General features: G+C 44.6%; 1 protein-coding gene across 2 annotated transcripts in view; it reads right to left on the bottom strand.

Moving 5' to 3' along the window:
- Positions 1-16,709, bottom strand: part of PRKCQ (protein kinase C theta) — a 45,063-nt gene that overhangs the window by 16,158 nt on the left and 12,196 nt on the right. For both annotated transcript variants that reach the window (XM_074144546.1, XM_074144547.1), the window contains exons 8-11: positions 15,983-16,092; positions 13,917-14,040; positions 11,749-11,924; positions 9,124-9,297 (exon numbers count right to left, since the gene is read on the bottom strand). In XM_074144546.1, the coding sequence (XP_074000647.1) occupies positions 9,124-9,297; positions 11,749-11,924; positions 13,917-14,040; positions 15,983-16,092 (584 nt within the window). The remainder of the gene's footprint in view (positions 1-9,123; positions 9,298-11,748; positions 11,925-13,916; positions 14,041-15,982; positions 16,093-16,709) is intronic.

Below are 16,709 nucleotides of genomic sequence, written 5' to 3'. Positions count from 1 at the left end.
GAAAAAAGATCCAATCCTTGTCCCCACTTGCATGCAACCATCAGTCATTTGTCCAGGGCAGTGGAAAACTCTGCTCCTGGTACCGAGGAAGGATGGGGGGAATCTCTGTACTGAATAAAGAGCAGAACCAATCACCAAGGTTTCCTTTCCAATCCTTGATGTACCCTTGCTGCTTCACGAGCCATCACTTCACCATCAGGGCCCCACAGAAGCCAGAGGCTGATTCAGACCAATCCCTTCCACGCTGAATTGCACCTATAAAGCAGGAGTGCCTTTTTCTGGAAGAAGAGTATCTGGGCAATAAGTTATGCTCCCAGTTTAAAATTCTGTTTCAGGAATCTCAGCTTTTGTGCATAAATGCATGGATAAAATAAAATGGAAGTAGTATTTTTTTTCTCCTCAAAAGCCTCTCTGTTCCATACACATCTGAAGTTACTCATCTCAATGCTACATTAAAATTTATTAATATCTTCCCTTTGTTGCTTATTGCTGATTTTTTTTTTTTTTTTAGGGGGGAAATAGAATATTTTCACTTATATTTTTAACAGTTAAAGGAGGATTTTTAGCCATAAGATCTAATGTTAGCATCTCTGGCAGCAAGCCAAGAGCTGGCTATTTAAAAAAAACAAGTTTTTTTTCCTTTCGAATAACAGCTGTCTGCTCTAATTTGTGCAATTTCTTTAGCCAGATCCTTTTAATTACAGTTTAATTTAAATGGATGTCTGGCTGGAAACCCCACCTGTCATTTGACAAGCACAGGGCCAGATCTGGCCTTCCGGGGAACGAATACAAATTTTTGTCAATAAACCAAATGGGTGCAGGTTTTCAGTTTGAAGGTCTTGCATCTGTAGGGGTCTGTGCACATAATTCAGTTTAAGCAAGTAAGAAGGCCAAATGGAGATGGGCAATTTAGTACAGAAATGCATAAATCTTGGAAGCAATGTGAGCTCAGGAGCCCATTCAGGAAAACACTTGAACAGACGCTCTTTGTAAAGGTACACAGGGAAGTGATGAGGTTTAGCCAACAACAGACCAGTAGCCACATGTATCACACTGGGACAGAAGAAACCTCATGGGTCTTCAAATGGGCCAGATTCAGCTTCAGTGGATTGGGAAGGAGAAAACCCCTGCATTTCCCTGGAAAGTCCACTGAGTTTGGCTACACCTTATCGCATATCTTTAAGCGTAACTTGGAAGTCCATGTTTATTCAGCAGAACAAGCAGTCATGCTCTGCTTGCTCTTGGGTTTGAGCAACCATCTGATGCATCTATTTAATTGATCTGGGGAGTCTAACTTGAAACTGGGGGCTTTGGCAGCATCCTTCTGTCATATAGAATCATAGAATGGCTTGGGTTGGAAGGGACCTTAAAAGGCATAGAGTTCCAACTCTCCTGCCATGGCCAGGGACACCTCCCACTAGACCAGGTTGCTCAAAGCCCCATCCAGCCTGGTCTTGAGGAAAGAAAGGGTGGAAAACTTCTCAGACTGACTGGCATCCAAAGATCATTATATGAACTCTGTTGCTCAACTGTCTAAAGCTATGAAGCTCAAGGCTACAAACTTGACTTAAGCATGATTAATATGTAAGATCATGGTCTACCAGGTTCTATAGAGTGGTACATAAACACTATTGAAAAGAAAAATGGCATCACTCTGACTTTTCTGCTCTAAGACTTCAAAGTTCCCCTTGCTTCTTACAAAGGTCAGTTGTCTGGAATGGCCCACTGAGAAAAATTGCTTGAGATCAGCCCTAAGAACATCATTACGAGTAGCAAGACATAATCAAGCAGTGCAAGCTGCAACAAATTATTGGAGACAGCTTCCTTAAGCCTGAGATTACAGACCAAAAGAACACATTAAAAATGGGAAGTGGCAAAAATCCATGCTTGAAACCACCGAAAATTCAACAGTGTGCTCGAGGTTAAAGGGTCAGAACGGCACAGAGGACAGGTTTGCAGATAGGCTCCAGCCTACATTTCCTCTTGTCCTTGGAGAGTTATCTGGTGGCTCCTGTCTGCTACTGCCAGGCCCTGAAGTCTGCCAGCACCTGGAGCAGGCGAGTGCATTAAGTGGGTATTTCTCAAGATGTGGCAGCTGGGATGACAAGACTTTATCCTTATCCCCTGCGATGGTCCTAGCTCAGGGATGCTAAGCAAACAAACAGGAACGTTGTTCCTGAGTGCTGAGACTTACACATCTCTGAAGGAGGCTTGGGAAGAGCACATCACCTTCACCGTGAGAGCATCCTTGGGTAGCAAATGCTCAAGTCAAACTTCTGGTCATCGTTCCAGACTCACACAAGAGAACAGAATCACACAGAACTTCAGAACACCAGGGGTTGGAAGAGACCTTTGGAGATCATCTAGTCCAACTCCCCCTGTCAAAGCAGGTTCACCTATAGCAGGTTGGATAGGAATGCATCCAGGTGGATTTCTAATATCCCCAGAGAAGGAGATTCCACAACCTCTCTGGGAAGCCTGTTCCAGTGCTCTGGTCTTATGGCAGAGTTTGGGGACACCTTTTACAACCACAGAGCTCAAGGACCATAAAGGCATTTCCTGCATTCCGTGATGGACACTGCCCCAAGATAGTTTGCACTAGTTGTCTTGAGGACATCTGTTTGTCAGCCATTCCCTAGTTCTAGATCATCTTCCAGGGGCCTTCTCCGTTGTAACAGAGGGAACACAACAAATCTGTCTGCAGGAGGACAAAATGATGCTTCTACGGGAGGCAGAACTATGCAGTTGTACAACACACAGCTAGACACACACAAAACAACACAGTTCCCCAGTTGACTCAATCCTGCCAGGTGGCGAAAGACTTTATTACTGCGAGAACTCCATTTCTTGTCCCACCAGTCCCTCCGTGCCTGTGCTGAGCTGAGCTCCTCTCTGTGGAGCCACCTGTTCTCTCTGCCTCTCCAGGACGTGGCAGGGATGGAGTTAAACCAACCTGCTTCTGTTCTGCGGGCAACCGCTGTGAGAATGAATAGTCACTATCAGAGATGCTTTCAACTTTATAAACAATGAGTATAAAGCAGGCAGCATTTAAATTGATCTTTTGAAGATACATATTATAACAGGCTCTTAAAAACCTCAAACCAGCTGGAAGCCCTCCAGAACACTTTTCTGCAGAGTTTTTCAGGTTTTGTTTTCTTTACATTTGAAAGCACTTGCATACATACAAATACACAATTTAACACCATTTACAGCAGAGAAAAAATTCTTCCCAGGCCTACCAGGAGGATGAGTACCAGAACAATTAATGCTGCAGGATAGCGTGGCTTTACCCTTGTTTAGAGCAGTTACTCGAGCAAAAGGCTCCTCAACGGATATGGACCTAACCCCACTGTGTCCTCACTGAATTAGGTTGGCCCTTGCCAAGAGAAAGGTTTGACACCGTGCAATTCCTGCAGCCGATTCTTGCCTCACATTTTCATGCAGCGGAGCCCAGCCCAGTCGGGGTGCTCATCCATGCTCATCATCATCTTTCAAGGGATAGATGGGAGCCAAAGGCCTCAGCCCTTCTCCACTACATCACCCGCTGAGTGTTGCAGTCCCATCAGAGCATCCCACCCAGTGGGAAAGAAAGCAACACATTCTCCCCTCCCCGTTTCCACTGCCATGAGGAACAGCTAACACAGGGTCACTCCTTGATAGTAGGTGACCATAGGAGGTATTAACATTGCTATTTGCACCATCTGGGGACGAGCAAAGCCAATTTGTTGCAGATTAAAGCAATCCCAGGTTCAATTTAGTTCTCTGGTCTATCTTCTGGAGATGGCAGCATTTCTTACAGCTGTCAAATAATTCAGTCTGGTCCCCGATCTCATGATTTATTTTTTTTTGTTCTAATCTTTGCACTGTCAGCATTTTTGACTGAATGTTACACTGCTCATTTGGGATGCGTAGCTTTGTGTGCCCATCTACTTGGTACAAAGCCTATGAATATATTTCATAGAAACATAGAATCATAGAATCGTCTGGGTTGGAAGAGACCCTTGGGATCATCAAGTCCAACCACCTACCCTACACTACAAAGTTCTCCCCTATACCATATCCCCCAACACCACATCTAAACGTCTCTTAAACACATCCAGGGATGGTGACTCAACCACCTCCCTGGGCAGCCTATTCCAATGCCCAACCACTCTTTCTGTGAAAGAATTATACACGTATATATATGTGTATACATAAAGAGGCAGACATGGCTGGCAATAGCTCCTTTCATTTGAGTTCTGGAATCCCAGGACCCTTCTTCACTGCTCACAGCAGACAGAGTACATCAGTCAGAGAGGCAAACTGAGTTACTGTCAGTCCTGTTGTGCAAGAGAAAGTGGATTTCCCTATCAGTGGGTGGGATCTCAGACAGAGATTCATTTTCTCAAGGCTGGATGAAAACTTCCATGAAAATTTGGAGATTAAAAAAATCACCAGACCAAAACCTAAACAGAAAGTAGTCAAATCTTTGAAACTTAAATATTTCTTCAGCTGAAAAATAGGGGGGAAAAAAGTAATGTTTGAAAAAGTCAGCTTTTTTCAGGACAAAGAGCTGAGCAGATACATTGCAGACTTTTAAAAATCTCAGGCAAAGCTGAATGTATTTTGGTCCAATTTTCCTCAGAGCTGGACAACACGAAGGCAATTAGAATATGTGTATTTAACATGTCGATCATCTATCACTTAAAAAAACCCCATGCTTGTGAGCTGGGCCCCTCTTTTCCTTGCCAATACACTCCACCTGTTCACACCACATGGACTGACACCACCTAGAAGTGTCTTGTAAAGACTTCATATTTCTGATGTTATAATTACAGCTGTTCACACCTTCTCTGGCAGAACCTTGCTGCAATCCCAAAGCTCTGCTGAGACGCTGCTGTTTCTAGTGAATCATGTCGAAATTTGGTCCAGGACTGAATGAGACCTTGCCAGTTTTCCAGCCTGTGGGTTGCAAGAGACAAAATCCTCAAAGTCTCCCTAAACTTCCCAATTCTCCCCCAGCTTTCCCATCAGATGGCTCAAGTTTTTTTTTTTGCCAACTGGCTTTGAATCTGATATTTTCAAGCTGACTTTTCCCCCCAAAAATAGGCCAGGTTGGATGGGGTTTTGAGCAACCTGGTCTAGTGGAAGGTGTCCCTGCTCATGGTGGGTGGGTTGGAACTAGATGATCTTTGAGGTCCCTTCCAACTCTAACCATTCTATGATTCTATAATTCAAGATCGTGTCTCCCAAATAGCTGAACACCAAGGTATGGGATGGCTTGTACAAGGGAAAAATGACCGCAGTGCCCTGAACTCTCTTCCTTAGACTTCCTTCCTGGTCAATGACAAAAACAGGATGCTGGCTACAAAGATATCTGCTCTGACCTCACAGGACACCTCATCTTGTGACGAAGAATTTTGCTGTGCTTTTACTTTAGTCTGTCCACTATTTTGTTGCGGTTCAGTGGTGCTGGAAGTCAAGGCTTATAACCTCACTTCCCTGCAGGATGACTTCTCGTGCAGTGCATCAGCATCCTGCAGCCATGCTCTGGTCAGAGAGGACCCTGCATTGCCTGGAAAGGGCATGTGGGCCTGATCCAGGGCTGCTCAGAGGGTCACTGGCACAGCCAGGCAACAGAGCTGAACATTGGACAGGTGTGAAACTCACATGCGCCAACCCACACACTGCGATTCAGGTCAAATAATTCTGCCCTGTCCCTCTAATGGCAAGACAAAGACAGAAGAAAAGTGAAATTGCCCTTGGAAAACTTTGCAGGAATTGCAATTTCCTCCAAGGAGAAAATTTAACAAGAAATCTCCTGAAAATATGGAAAACACTTCAGAGCCCAAGAATTTTTAAATTAGGATCACACTCCTTATTTACAATCCTTTTCTCCTTTCTGCCAATGTAAGAGATTTTAAAGTCAGTATAAAGCACATTAAAATAACATAGCATGTGAAAATGGCTCACCACCAGGACTTTGAAAAGATATAATACATTACTGGAGTAGAAATGAAATGTTTCTGTAACATTTGCTTTTAAATTGCAGCAAAGATTACTTCTCCTTTGGGTTGAGATAGTCTTCTGTGTTGCTATTTTGTGCTACAAGCCAAAGTGCCTCAAGACTTAAGTTGAAAAGTAAAGTATGCAAATGTAAAGTGTGCGAATAAAAACTTGGTCAACAAAGTAAAGAAGCGGTTAGAAACAAAAGTGACTTTCAAAAAGGGAAAGCCTATTTTTATCAGAGAAGATCAGTGAAATGCAAAAAGAAGAATAAAACATAAGCACTGGAATGCTTTTCACTGTTTTGGCATTACTAATTTTGGGACTTCACAGAATTATAAACATGTTTTTCCTCCTCTTTAACATAACAGTGTCCTTTTAAATCTAATAAAACAGAGTAGGTCTCTGAGCTTCTTGTTAAAATTCACACCATATAATTACCTCTGCTGAATATCTGGATACAAAAATTACTGACGTAAAATAAAACAGCCAAGTTAAAAGCAGATTGGGGGAAAAAAACCCACCATGCGTTTGAATTTATTCTCACGTAGCAAAACATAAGAAGTATTCTGTGTTTGGAAAGCACTGATCATTGAGCCTCCACAGGAATAAAAAGGAGCATTAGGTGCCTGGTGCCTACAAAAACCTGTCTGAAAGGCTGTCAAGCTTTACGTATTTCAGCATTCACTGATTACCTGGGTTGAGGCCAAGAAGAAACTCATCCCAGAGCTCAGAGAACTGTCAACAGATTATATGACTTTTTTTTTTCCCCCTCTGGAGACATGGGAACTACTGAGGTTCTTGTTTCAGGGTAGGAATATTCCTGTTTTTACTGTCCTTTGCAGTTGCATTCGGTACCTGAAGCAACTCAGAAACTTTGCAAGCCGAAGGATTAGAGATTCAGAAAGGCATTGACACATGCATTTCTGTTTGAAACTACTTATGTATCCAGTGATGCCTTAAAAAAAAAATAAAAATCAATTTTTCAATTGAAAATTCAAGTTTTCAATATTGAAGTCCAGAGAAGGACTACACAGCAGTGCCCTGGCTTCTAAAACAATTGCTCTAAAAGATATTACAACTGAACCATGCTGTCCTTTCAGCCATGAAAGACTATCCGTGGCTTGTCACAGCTCTCCTGCTCTGAATGACTTTCACGCGTTGAGCGATTGCTGCTTGGCTTGCAAAGGTCAGAGGAGAAAACCATAAGCTAGAAATCAATCACAGCCCAGAGCGGCTTTGGCCTGGGCAGCTCCGTTCCAGCTTCTGCGTCTGTGCACTTGAGGGCAAAATGGAGAGATCAAATAACTTTAAAGTGGCAGTGTTGACTTGGGATGAGAGGGATGGAGATGCCTTCTGTACGTCAAGAGGGCAATTCTCTGATTCTGCCCATAAGACGATGTAGGAAAAGATCATTTGGGTTTTTGAGCCTGGCACCCATGCTTTTTTTCAGGTGCCCATTGCTTTCCCATCCTGCAGGTTTTCCTTGCCTCAGCCACAGCTGGGAACACAGTCCCACCCTAAATGGCCAGTAAATCCCATCTGGCTCCTGGCATGACTCCATTTGGTCTGTCATCTTCGCGTTGTGATCTCATGAGGGATGCAGACACTTGCATGCATGCACTGCCTGAAACCAGAGCTCCAGGCTGCCACTGCTGTATCCATCCCCAACCTGACCTCCAGCTTCCAGACCAGGGCTGGACCAGGGCTGGACCACAGACAAGTCAGTTCTGCTGTAGCCACTGAAGAGTCAGCCGCTGGCATCAGCCAACGTCCCCTTGGGCACCTGGAGTTACAGGCAGCACAAGCAGCTCTCCCCGGAGTATAAGCTCCCTTGTAGAGCTGTGACTGTTGTGAATGCTTTGCCTTTTTAATTAAGTCTTGATTTGCTTTGCCGTTGGAGTTGGGTCATTTATATTTTCCTTTGAAATCTAGCCCCTCAAAAAAGGGAATTAATTTCTTTCTTCTCCAGACAAGGTTCCATTCCCAGGACATGTTGTCCTCACCAACAGTCCTGAAAGGGTTAAATGTGAATGCCTGTGCTTAGTGTCACATCGCTTATGGCAGTTCCCAGACATTCCCTGTTATAAATTTAATCTGTTTTTAAACAGGTGCAGCATCCCACGGGTGGCTGGTATGTATCTCAGAGGTTATATTTGTTTCTCCTGACCCTGTAGAAGCAGCAAGCCTCTTGCTGAGCAGGTCCTAATCCCACACCGAGCCGTATTTTGTATCACTATATCCTGGGACTGAGCAAGGACTAGGAGCATCCTAACAAAACCCTGAATGAGCAACCTTAAAAGAATAATGTTCTTCTGAATTTGAGCTCTGGGACAGCAACCATCTCTCAGGAGTGATTTGGGTAGGTTGGACAGACAAGACAATCTCTCAAAATTCCTTCCATCATTTTTTTTCATGCCTTGTGAGTGCTTTAGTGTTAACATGATTGGTTGTGGCTGTAGAAAAGGCTCTGGAAAGCTAATCAGTTGGTGGTTTGTTGCCATGTAGGGCCATGAAGATATATACATTACTTAAATGTCACTTCAATTTTGGTTTGTAGTCCTAAGTGGGATTTCAGGTGAAGATGCTTTGTGCTGCCCCTCTGAACTGCAGCCTTCACCATCAGTGGTCCTGCATGAATTAGGAAGAGTCTGATGCAATTTAACAGTAACTGAGGGGAAGAAGATTCCTAAAGTGAATGACAACATGTTTATTCTCCATAAGCAGAATTTCTTGAGTTAGCTCTGATCCAGGCTAGTTGCTGCAGCATACCACTTCATGGTCCAAGAGGTTCAGATAACACCAGTCTGGGCACTTCCGCACCGGGGCTTTTGTACATCCTCAGCCCAGGATGAGGATGCATCAGGACGCAGCCAGGACGCAGATTTTAATAGTGGATCTCTGCATAGTCACCTCAATCAGTCTGGGATGCCATAATCCTCAAATGCAACCCCCAGGTTAATGTGGGGAAGGTAGATGAAATTTCTGGAGCCACTTCCCAAGGGGTTAACCTGAAGATCCCATCCTTTAGCACCAGCTATTCCCTAACATCTAGTACATTTAAGCACTTCACCAAGTATCCATATCTCAGCAAAGTACCCTTACCCCATGGAGGAAGGTGACAGATGCTTGTCTTACCTTGGTCTGGAACGTACAGAAGACATGAGTCAGGAATGGGTGCTCCCAAGCTAAGGAGAGTACTCTCTTCTCCACCATTGTACACTCGACGTCATCATCCATCAGCACCACATCCTTCTTCAGGGCTTTCACAGCGAAATACTGGTCTGTGCTCTTCAGCTCTGCAAGGAAGACCTAGGGTGGAAACAGCTGCTCAGCAAGAGCAATGATCTCCTCCCCGAGGTGGCCGCACAGCCACATGAGGGTGGGAGCTGAGCTCTAGGGAATTCACTAGAGTAGACCTTAAAAAAGCTCATGTTTAAGGCCCAATTCTGCCATTAAGACTTTGCAGACTTTGAGTTTGTTCCCCACACCCGGAAGATTTTTACGAAGCTGAACCCCGGGGAAGGATTAGAAGGGTCCTGGTGATTACAAGACCAGGGGCTACATGCCCGCAAGGACAGGACATGTCAGAGACCCAAACACTTTTGACAACAGAAACCATCTTTATGCAAATGCTTACGAGATACATTTCCTGTTTTATGACTTTAAATAACAAAGCATAGAATATTGCTTTGTCAACATGTGAAATGCAAATGGCCTGCACCAGATCCTCAGCAGGTGTAAACTGATGTCTACCAGTAGTGAGACTGATCTATATCAGATGTGACTTTCTCCCCTTCCTCCCAGTTAGCAGGAGGCCTGAGCAGACAGGCTGGGTCCGCCGTGCTTCTGCAGAACTTCTTCTCTGAGAAGAGCAAAACACATCCCAGAGGAGGCAGGACCTCTATCTGTTTTTATGGGCAGGGAAAATGAGACACGGAGCAGCAGAGAAGGGTTTTCTAGAGACCACAGAGCAAAGGATTCTCCGCTGGAAGGCAGTGCCGGTCCTGATATCTGTGTTAACAGCCTGTTGACACTGTTTCCCATAGACTAAATAAATACGTAAGATTCATCAAAGAGGCCTTTGAAGTTCTCTACCAGACACTATTTACTGAGTAAGCTCAGCCATGTTTTAGCCCTGACAAAAGTTTTATTTACCCTTTTGGCTACCGCTGCATTTCACTTTGTAGCACTAAACAGAGCGTAGAGCCCAGAGCCTCCCTCTGTCTCTGCAGTGAATGACCAGAAATGCTAACAGTGCTGATGCTGCAGGCACCCTTTTTGCCCCCGTTTTTGTGCAGGGCACTGCTCTCCTGGGGAAACTGGGGAACCCAGTATATTTGGGACTTGTGCTGTGACTTCCAAGGTGCAGGTAGGTAACACTAGACCTCATGCAGACGGGGCTTCCTCATGGGTCTGGTCCTCAAGCTTCCTGGGCCACACAGAGCTGGAGAGACACCTCAGGCACTGAGATCTGCACACCCTTTCCCCTCTATGGGGAAGTGAATCTCACTCCAAGCAAATAAGGGCACCAGGAGCAACACCTACACAGGAAACTTGTGGGCGAAGTTTGTTGCAGAAGGGCATGAAATAGCCCATCTTCTCCACACCCACATGGTGCACTGCAGAGAGATGCAGATGTTTGCAAGCTTGGAGAGTCCATGTTAACCCAGAGAGCTGAAGCAAGATATAGAATCTGTTTCCATGGAGGTATTGAAGGCTTGACTATACAAGCCCCTGAGCACCTTTATCTGATTAGACCTGTTCTGAGCAGCAGCTTGGATTAGATGACCTCCAGAGGTTTATTCCTTCCAATGTAAATGTTTTTACGATATCTATGCTCCTGAGTCCAGGTTAGTCTGGGCTGTGGAGTTTGGGGTATTTTGGCTTAGCTCTAACTCAGATGTCTCAGCTCTGCTTCCCAGGCAAAGCGTAGACATGCCAAGTGTTTTCAAGTGTTGGAAAGCCAACACAGCAAATATTTCACCAGTTTAAGAATTGGCTGCAGCAATTGCTCCAGCTCACTTAGCAGGCAAAAAAGCAGCCCTTTCTTTAAGGCACAGTTTCCACCTTGGAAAGGTTTGGGATCTGAGCAACGTGATACATAATGATAGTCATTCTCCTTCTTGGCTGTGAAAACACAATGGTGAGTTCCTCTGAAATTGCTTCATGCAGCTCTGCACTGGCACTGAGTAACATGAATCCCCTTCCAGGGGACATCTGCAAGAAGGAGGAACAATCCACAATTCATCAAGATTAATGAATCCACTGAAAACAGGTGGTTCTTGTTTCAAAAGCACAAATTCTTGGCTGCTGCAAAATTTGCTTTATGCTCCAGCACAGATCGGAGCTGGGAAAGAGCAGTTAGCGTTCCCAGCTGGGAGTGATCCACACTCAACTTTTCAGCTAATGCTTCCACCTCCCTCTGAGCTTGCTCAGGAGTAGCTGCATGAAGGGGGACAGCACAGAGATCCTTCCCACCAGCAGCTCTCTGTGGATGCCCAGGCCCTGTCAATCTGCTGCTTTCCTCTCGTCATGGATGCTCATGAGACAGCAAACTCATGGGGCAAAGGGAAGGGCAAGGAGAATCTTCATCTTAGGCAAGGAGAAGACCGGGTTCAAGACTAAGCCATGCCAGAGCAAGGATTTTTTGAGGGCTTGAAGATGTTTTTTTCTGAAGTGGCCTTCAAACCACATGCTATTTAGTGCCATAATAAGCAATATGCAGAGCTATGCAGTGGCATCTCATGCCCTGATGCTTACCTTCCCAAAACTGCCCTTCCCCAGCATCTTGTGCAGGACAAAATCTTCAATGGTTAGTTTTAGATGTACTTGGTGCTCTTTCTGCTCCTGCGGCTGTTGTCCAAAGTCTGCCTCTATTAGAGACTCCCCTTTCATTACGCCCTCCACCGGGGTCTCCCAGGAGATGCCCTGTGGCTCTGCAACACACATCAAAGCATTCAAATAAACCCCTGTAAATCAGCAGAAAATCTCTGGAACACTTACTGGTATTGTGTTTAGAGCTTTAAAAGGGTATTTCAAATAAATAGAAATGTGGTGGCCACATCTACTAAGTAGATTTTCTCTGCTCACACATTGTTTTCTCTCCGGAGGAAATTCTACTCCAGTGTAACTCCACCTTCTTCAGTGGCATTACTCCCACTTTACAAACTCCTTCATCTGTCTTTCTGTTTTATGGCAGCAAAACATGACCAAACCCTTCATTTCTGGCTACCTGTGCTCTTCATTCCTACTTACTGGTTGCCGTTATGATGTAGTCCCACTTCTTTGAGGCCTTTTCAAGACTCTTGGCAAAGCGAGCATGTGAAACATTGGACAGCATTTTCATACCGGGTCCCTGCTCTGAATGTGAAGCTCTTATCAAATACTCCAGCTGTCCTGGAGTGGAACTACTCAGAGTTTCTTCAATACTCCATTCCCTTGGATGTACACGAACTTCCAAGAGATCCTGTCCCTTGCTGGATTTATCCCATTCACTCAAGTGCACATTTGCTGTACTGTCCTAAATTGCTGAACAGCAAAACCACTACTCAACAGACAGACCCACAGGTAAACCAGATGTGAAACCATTTGGGGCTTTACTGGTTCACATCAGCATAGCCAGTTCTACTTGTAGAAAAGAAAGAAAATAATCTCAGATGGGGAAACCATTTATTTCCCCTTGGGGGCCAAAGGGCGCTGTCCCCTTAGGTCAGATGGTACCAAAACCAGCCTTTGAGGCTCAGTAGCCTGGTGCTGCACAGTATCAAACTCACAGCACTGGTATAACGTGTGCTTTGACCGGTGCCTTCTCACATTTTGCCCTTGGTCCAATTTCCAGGATATTATCTCCACACAAAGCAGTATTAATTTGCAGTGAGAAAGTGGATGATGGCGGGGCTTGGGTTCTCAGCTTGACCTTTGGTTAGGGTTGGAGCTGAGGACCCACTGTCCCGGTCCTTGCTAGTTTTAAGTATTGATTCACTTGTATTCTTCTTTTTTCCCTCCCCTTTCTGGTAGATGCATTTCAGAGCTTGTGGGAGGCAGAAAAGCACTGTTTCAGTGCCATCATAAGTCTGCTGCAGTTACGGTACAGTTCTTGGAGGGAGACCATGAACCACGAAGCTGGAGAGGTCCTGAAATGGCCTTTTACGTGAGCTACATGGGTCTAATGGAAGATGTTGACATTTTTGGTCCTAATATCCAGAGTTCTGTGACTCAAGCACAAAGCAGTTCAACAAGGGATCTCCCCAGGAGACTGCAATTTTTGCTTAAGGCCACTGAGCCCCCAGTAGCTTTGTCCAAGGTCTGTTAATCAATGCTCTTCCCTGATCTCTCATTCACGACACCCTCCTAAATGTCCTCTCTTATAACACTGAGGGCTGTGACACCTAGATCAGCTCCTGAGTGAATGAAGTGGGGATCTGTCAATAGTTTTCAAAGGTACTGGATGTCAGTCTCCACCCAAAAATATGAAATCAGAAAGAGAACTGGCCATGGTGATCAGATCTCCTGTTTAGAGCTCGGTTTCTCTTTGAAGTTCCCAGATTTCATAGTCTATGAGTCCTAAGAAGGGAATAAATACATTATTGCCAGTGGAGGTATGAGGTGTGCTCATGTAGCAGGTCAGAAAGAGAGTTTAGAGCTGAATGAGTGGTGGTTGGTGTCTCAGATGTTGCAATGGCATGGGGGAAGTGCAAGTTTATAGAAAGGAAAGGAACCAGGTTGAGACCTAGGGTATCTGCCATGCCCAAGTGATGTGTCTGGGAAGAGCTGGTGATATCCTGGGATGAGAAAGGGTATGTCTTGCTCTAGGCTGAAAAGATGCATGAAAGATTCAATGGCTAATAAATTCCCCATCCTTGTCACCTCCTCCTAACCATGTACAAACCAAAAAATTAACAAAGTTCCATAACACTAAGTGAAACTACCTTTTTTTCCTGTTGTAGATGCTGGCAATGCCTGAAGTGGTGTTATCTCCTTCACAGGAACAGGGAAGCCAATTTCAAGAGGTCCATCCCTGGAGATCTGTTCAGTGTCGCGCTGACAGCGAGCCTGGATTACAGAAAACACCAAATTAATTTTGAGCCAAATGTCACGTTCTGAGCTTATGGACACTGGCTTCTAGGGACTGGAACAAGATGATCTTTAAGGTCCCTTCCAACTCAAACCGTTCTATGATTCTATGATTCTTGATTGTGAATGCCACAGAAGCCAAGGTCTAGATGAGGTCTTTGCTTATGAGAAGAGCATCTCTGTACCTAGCGTTTAGGGGTTTGGTAACCTAGAGGAACCCACAGCCTTCTGCGAGATGTGTGTGGGTGTTAACAGGTCTTTGCACTGCCAATATAGAGATCCCCTACTTTGCACAGGGGTCTGAGACCCTAGCTACCCCCACAAAGGGCATTTTAATTAGCAGCTTCCTTCCCAACAGTCCTCTTTGAAGAGAAATCTGGAAAAATATTAGAGGCTGGAGCATTCTGCAGCCTCATCCCTGAACAGTGTCTGGATTCTGAAGAACTCCTTGCACCAGGTTGTTGCAGAAGGTAAGAGCTTGTCTGGATTCAAAGGTGATGAGACAAAACAGGGAAGTTGTGGATGCCCCATCCCTGGAAGTGTTTAAGGCCAGGTTGGATGGGGCTTTGAGCAACCTGCTCTAGTGGGAGGTGTCCCTGCCCATGACAGAGGGGTTGGAACTAGATGATCTTTAAGGTCCCTTCCAACTCTAACCATTCTATGATTCTATGATTCTATGAAAAGCATGAAAGATAAATCCTCTGAGGGCTACTAAACACTAAGACTCCACCTGTGGCTCAAGAAGTCCCCCAAGCCTAAATTTCTGGAGATTAGAAGAGTATTTTGGGGAAAGTATCTAGCGGTTGGTTGCCCTTTTCACCTCTCAATGGTGATTCCAAGTATACAGTACAAGGCACTATAGGGAGAAAGCAGGTAGGAATCAGAAAAGCAAGAGCGGAAAAAATTCCTCTTGGGAGGTTTGGCAACACTACCTGTCACATAAAGGTGAGAAATATGCAGACCACAATCTGGTAGATAGCCTCTCAGGAAGGTATAGATGGAAAAAACACCTGCTGTATCCAATGAAGGTGTTGCCTTGCAATACTTGAGTAACCTAAATATGGAGGACTAGGTATCTACAGATTTTTTCCTTCTCTGAGCTTACACAGGAGCTGAGAGGCATTCTAACAATCCTGATTTTGAACTAGAATATCTAAATTCTTTTATGGTTTTGGGCTTGTGACAAGCTGTTTTTTCCTTCTTTTAATTCAATTTTCTGTGTTCATACAGCGTTGTTTATATGACAGTAGTATCTAGATCCTCTCCCCAAGGCCCAGGTCTCTTCATGAGAGTCCATGCTCTGGGGAGTTCCATTCCAAACAGATCAGAGTCATAGGAAAAATTGCTAAGTCATGAGCATGGAGCAGGGTAGTGACAACAAAAGGACTCAAACCAAGTTCCTCTCACTCTTCCGTGGACTCTGTTACACAACCTCAATTAGGAACATAATGCAACTACAACTGTACCTAATCAGAGCAAGAGCCTATCCAGGTCATGTCCCACCTGCAACAGGAGTCAAGCAGACACCAGGTAAAGATATAAGAAGAGCGCAGCACAAAGTCACCTCCTCAGAATATTCTCCCGATCTCCAGAGATATACAGCTCAGAGATTTCCATATGCAGCTTCAGAGATTCAAAGGCAGTGCTTTTCCATTAACAGAATTAATCATTCTATTATTCCTGAATGGATTTCTCTTCTATGAACACTGGAGATTGTCACTTGAACCCATGAAAACCTTTGGCCTCCACAAAGTGCTGAGATGAGTTTAACTACCTATTCCATGAAGGACCCATCTCCTAGTTTTTACTTTGAACTTGTTACCCATAGTGCTCCACTCAATGCTTTTATTCCTTGCACTGAAACAAACATTGAACGATTCATCCTCCTTTCTCCAGGTCACTCAAGGCTTAAAATATTTACCTGCTGGGTGCTCTCTATCATTGCCAGAGCTTCAGCCATTAGTTTCTGGTTAACTCCACAAAGGTTTGCTACTTTTGTCTGGCACTTGTGATGGACGTTCATGCTACATGCTGAAAGAAATAACAAGAGATGTCAAGACAGCAAAGAACAGGTAGGCTGTAAAGGGTATCAGGTTGGGCAGGAACATGTTCTGCTGTTGGCCAAGAGCAGAGATCAGCCACGTAAACTGCTCAACGCCTGGGCACCGCTTATATCTCATGAGATGGCACTCAGGTGGTTTCCTGGTTCTCTATGGAGATGAAGTTTTTTTTATATCTTCTAGGCAAAAGGTTGCATTTTCACATCCATCAGCCTTTGCACATACAGGCTACCAAAACTCTACAGTCTATCACCTCAGAGATAAACTGTAATCACAGAATAGGCTCTCCCCATTGGTATATGATTATGAAGATGGTGAAGGGTCTTGGGTCCATCTGATAGTGGAAATAGAGCATGCAAGTTGATACTAGGAGTGATTTTGGAAGACCAGCAGTGTCACTGAGATGTTCTTTGCCTCTCTGACCCTTTAACCACATATCTTTCTGTATACCGACAGTTGTTGTCCTCCTTGAAGAATGATTCTCCATGAAGGATGGTCCTCCTGACCACTCCTTCACCACCCTGGACGCCATCTCATACAGGTCGTGTAGATAAGTGTGATAAATGAGATTTGTCTCTTCAGATTGCC

This window comes from Numenius arquata, chromosome 2 (genome assembly GCF_964106895.1).
Source record: "Numenius arquata chromosome 2, bNumArq3.hap1.1, whole genome shotgun sequence".
In the NCBI taxonomy this organism is placed as follows: Eukaryota; Metazoa; Chordata; class Aves; order Charadriiformes; family Scolopacidae; genus Numenius; species Numenius arquata.
The sequence above is the reverse complement of the archived record's forward strand: the minus strand, read 5'-3'. Positions and strand labels throughout refer to the sequence as shown.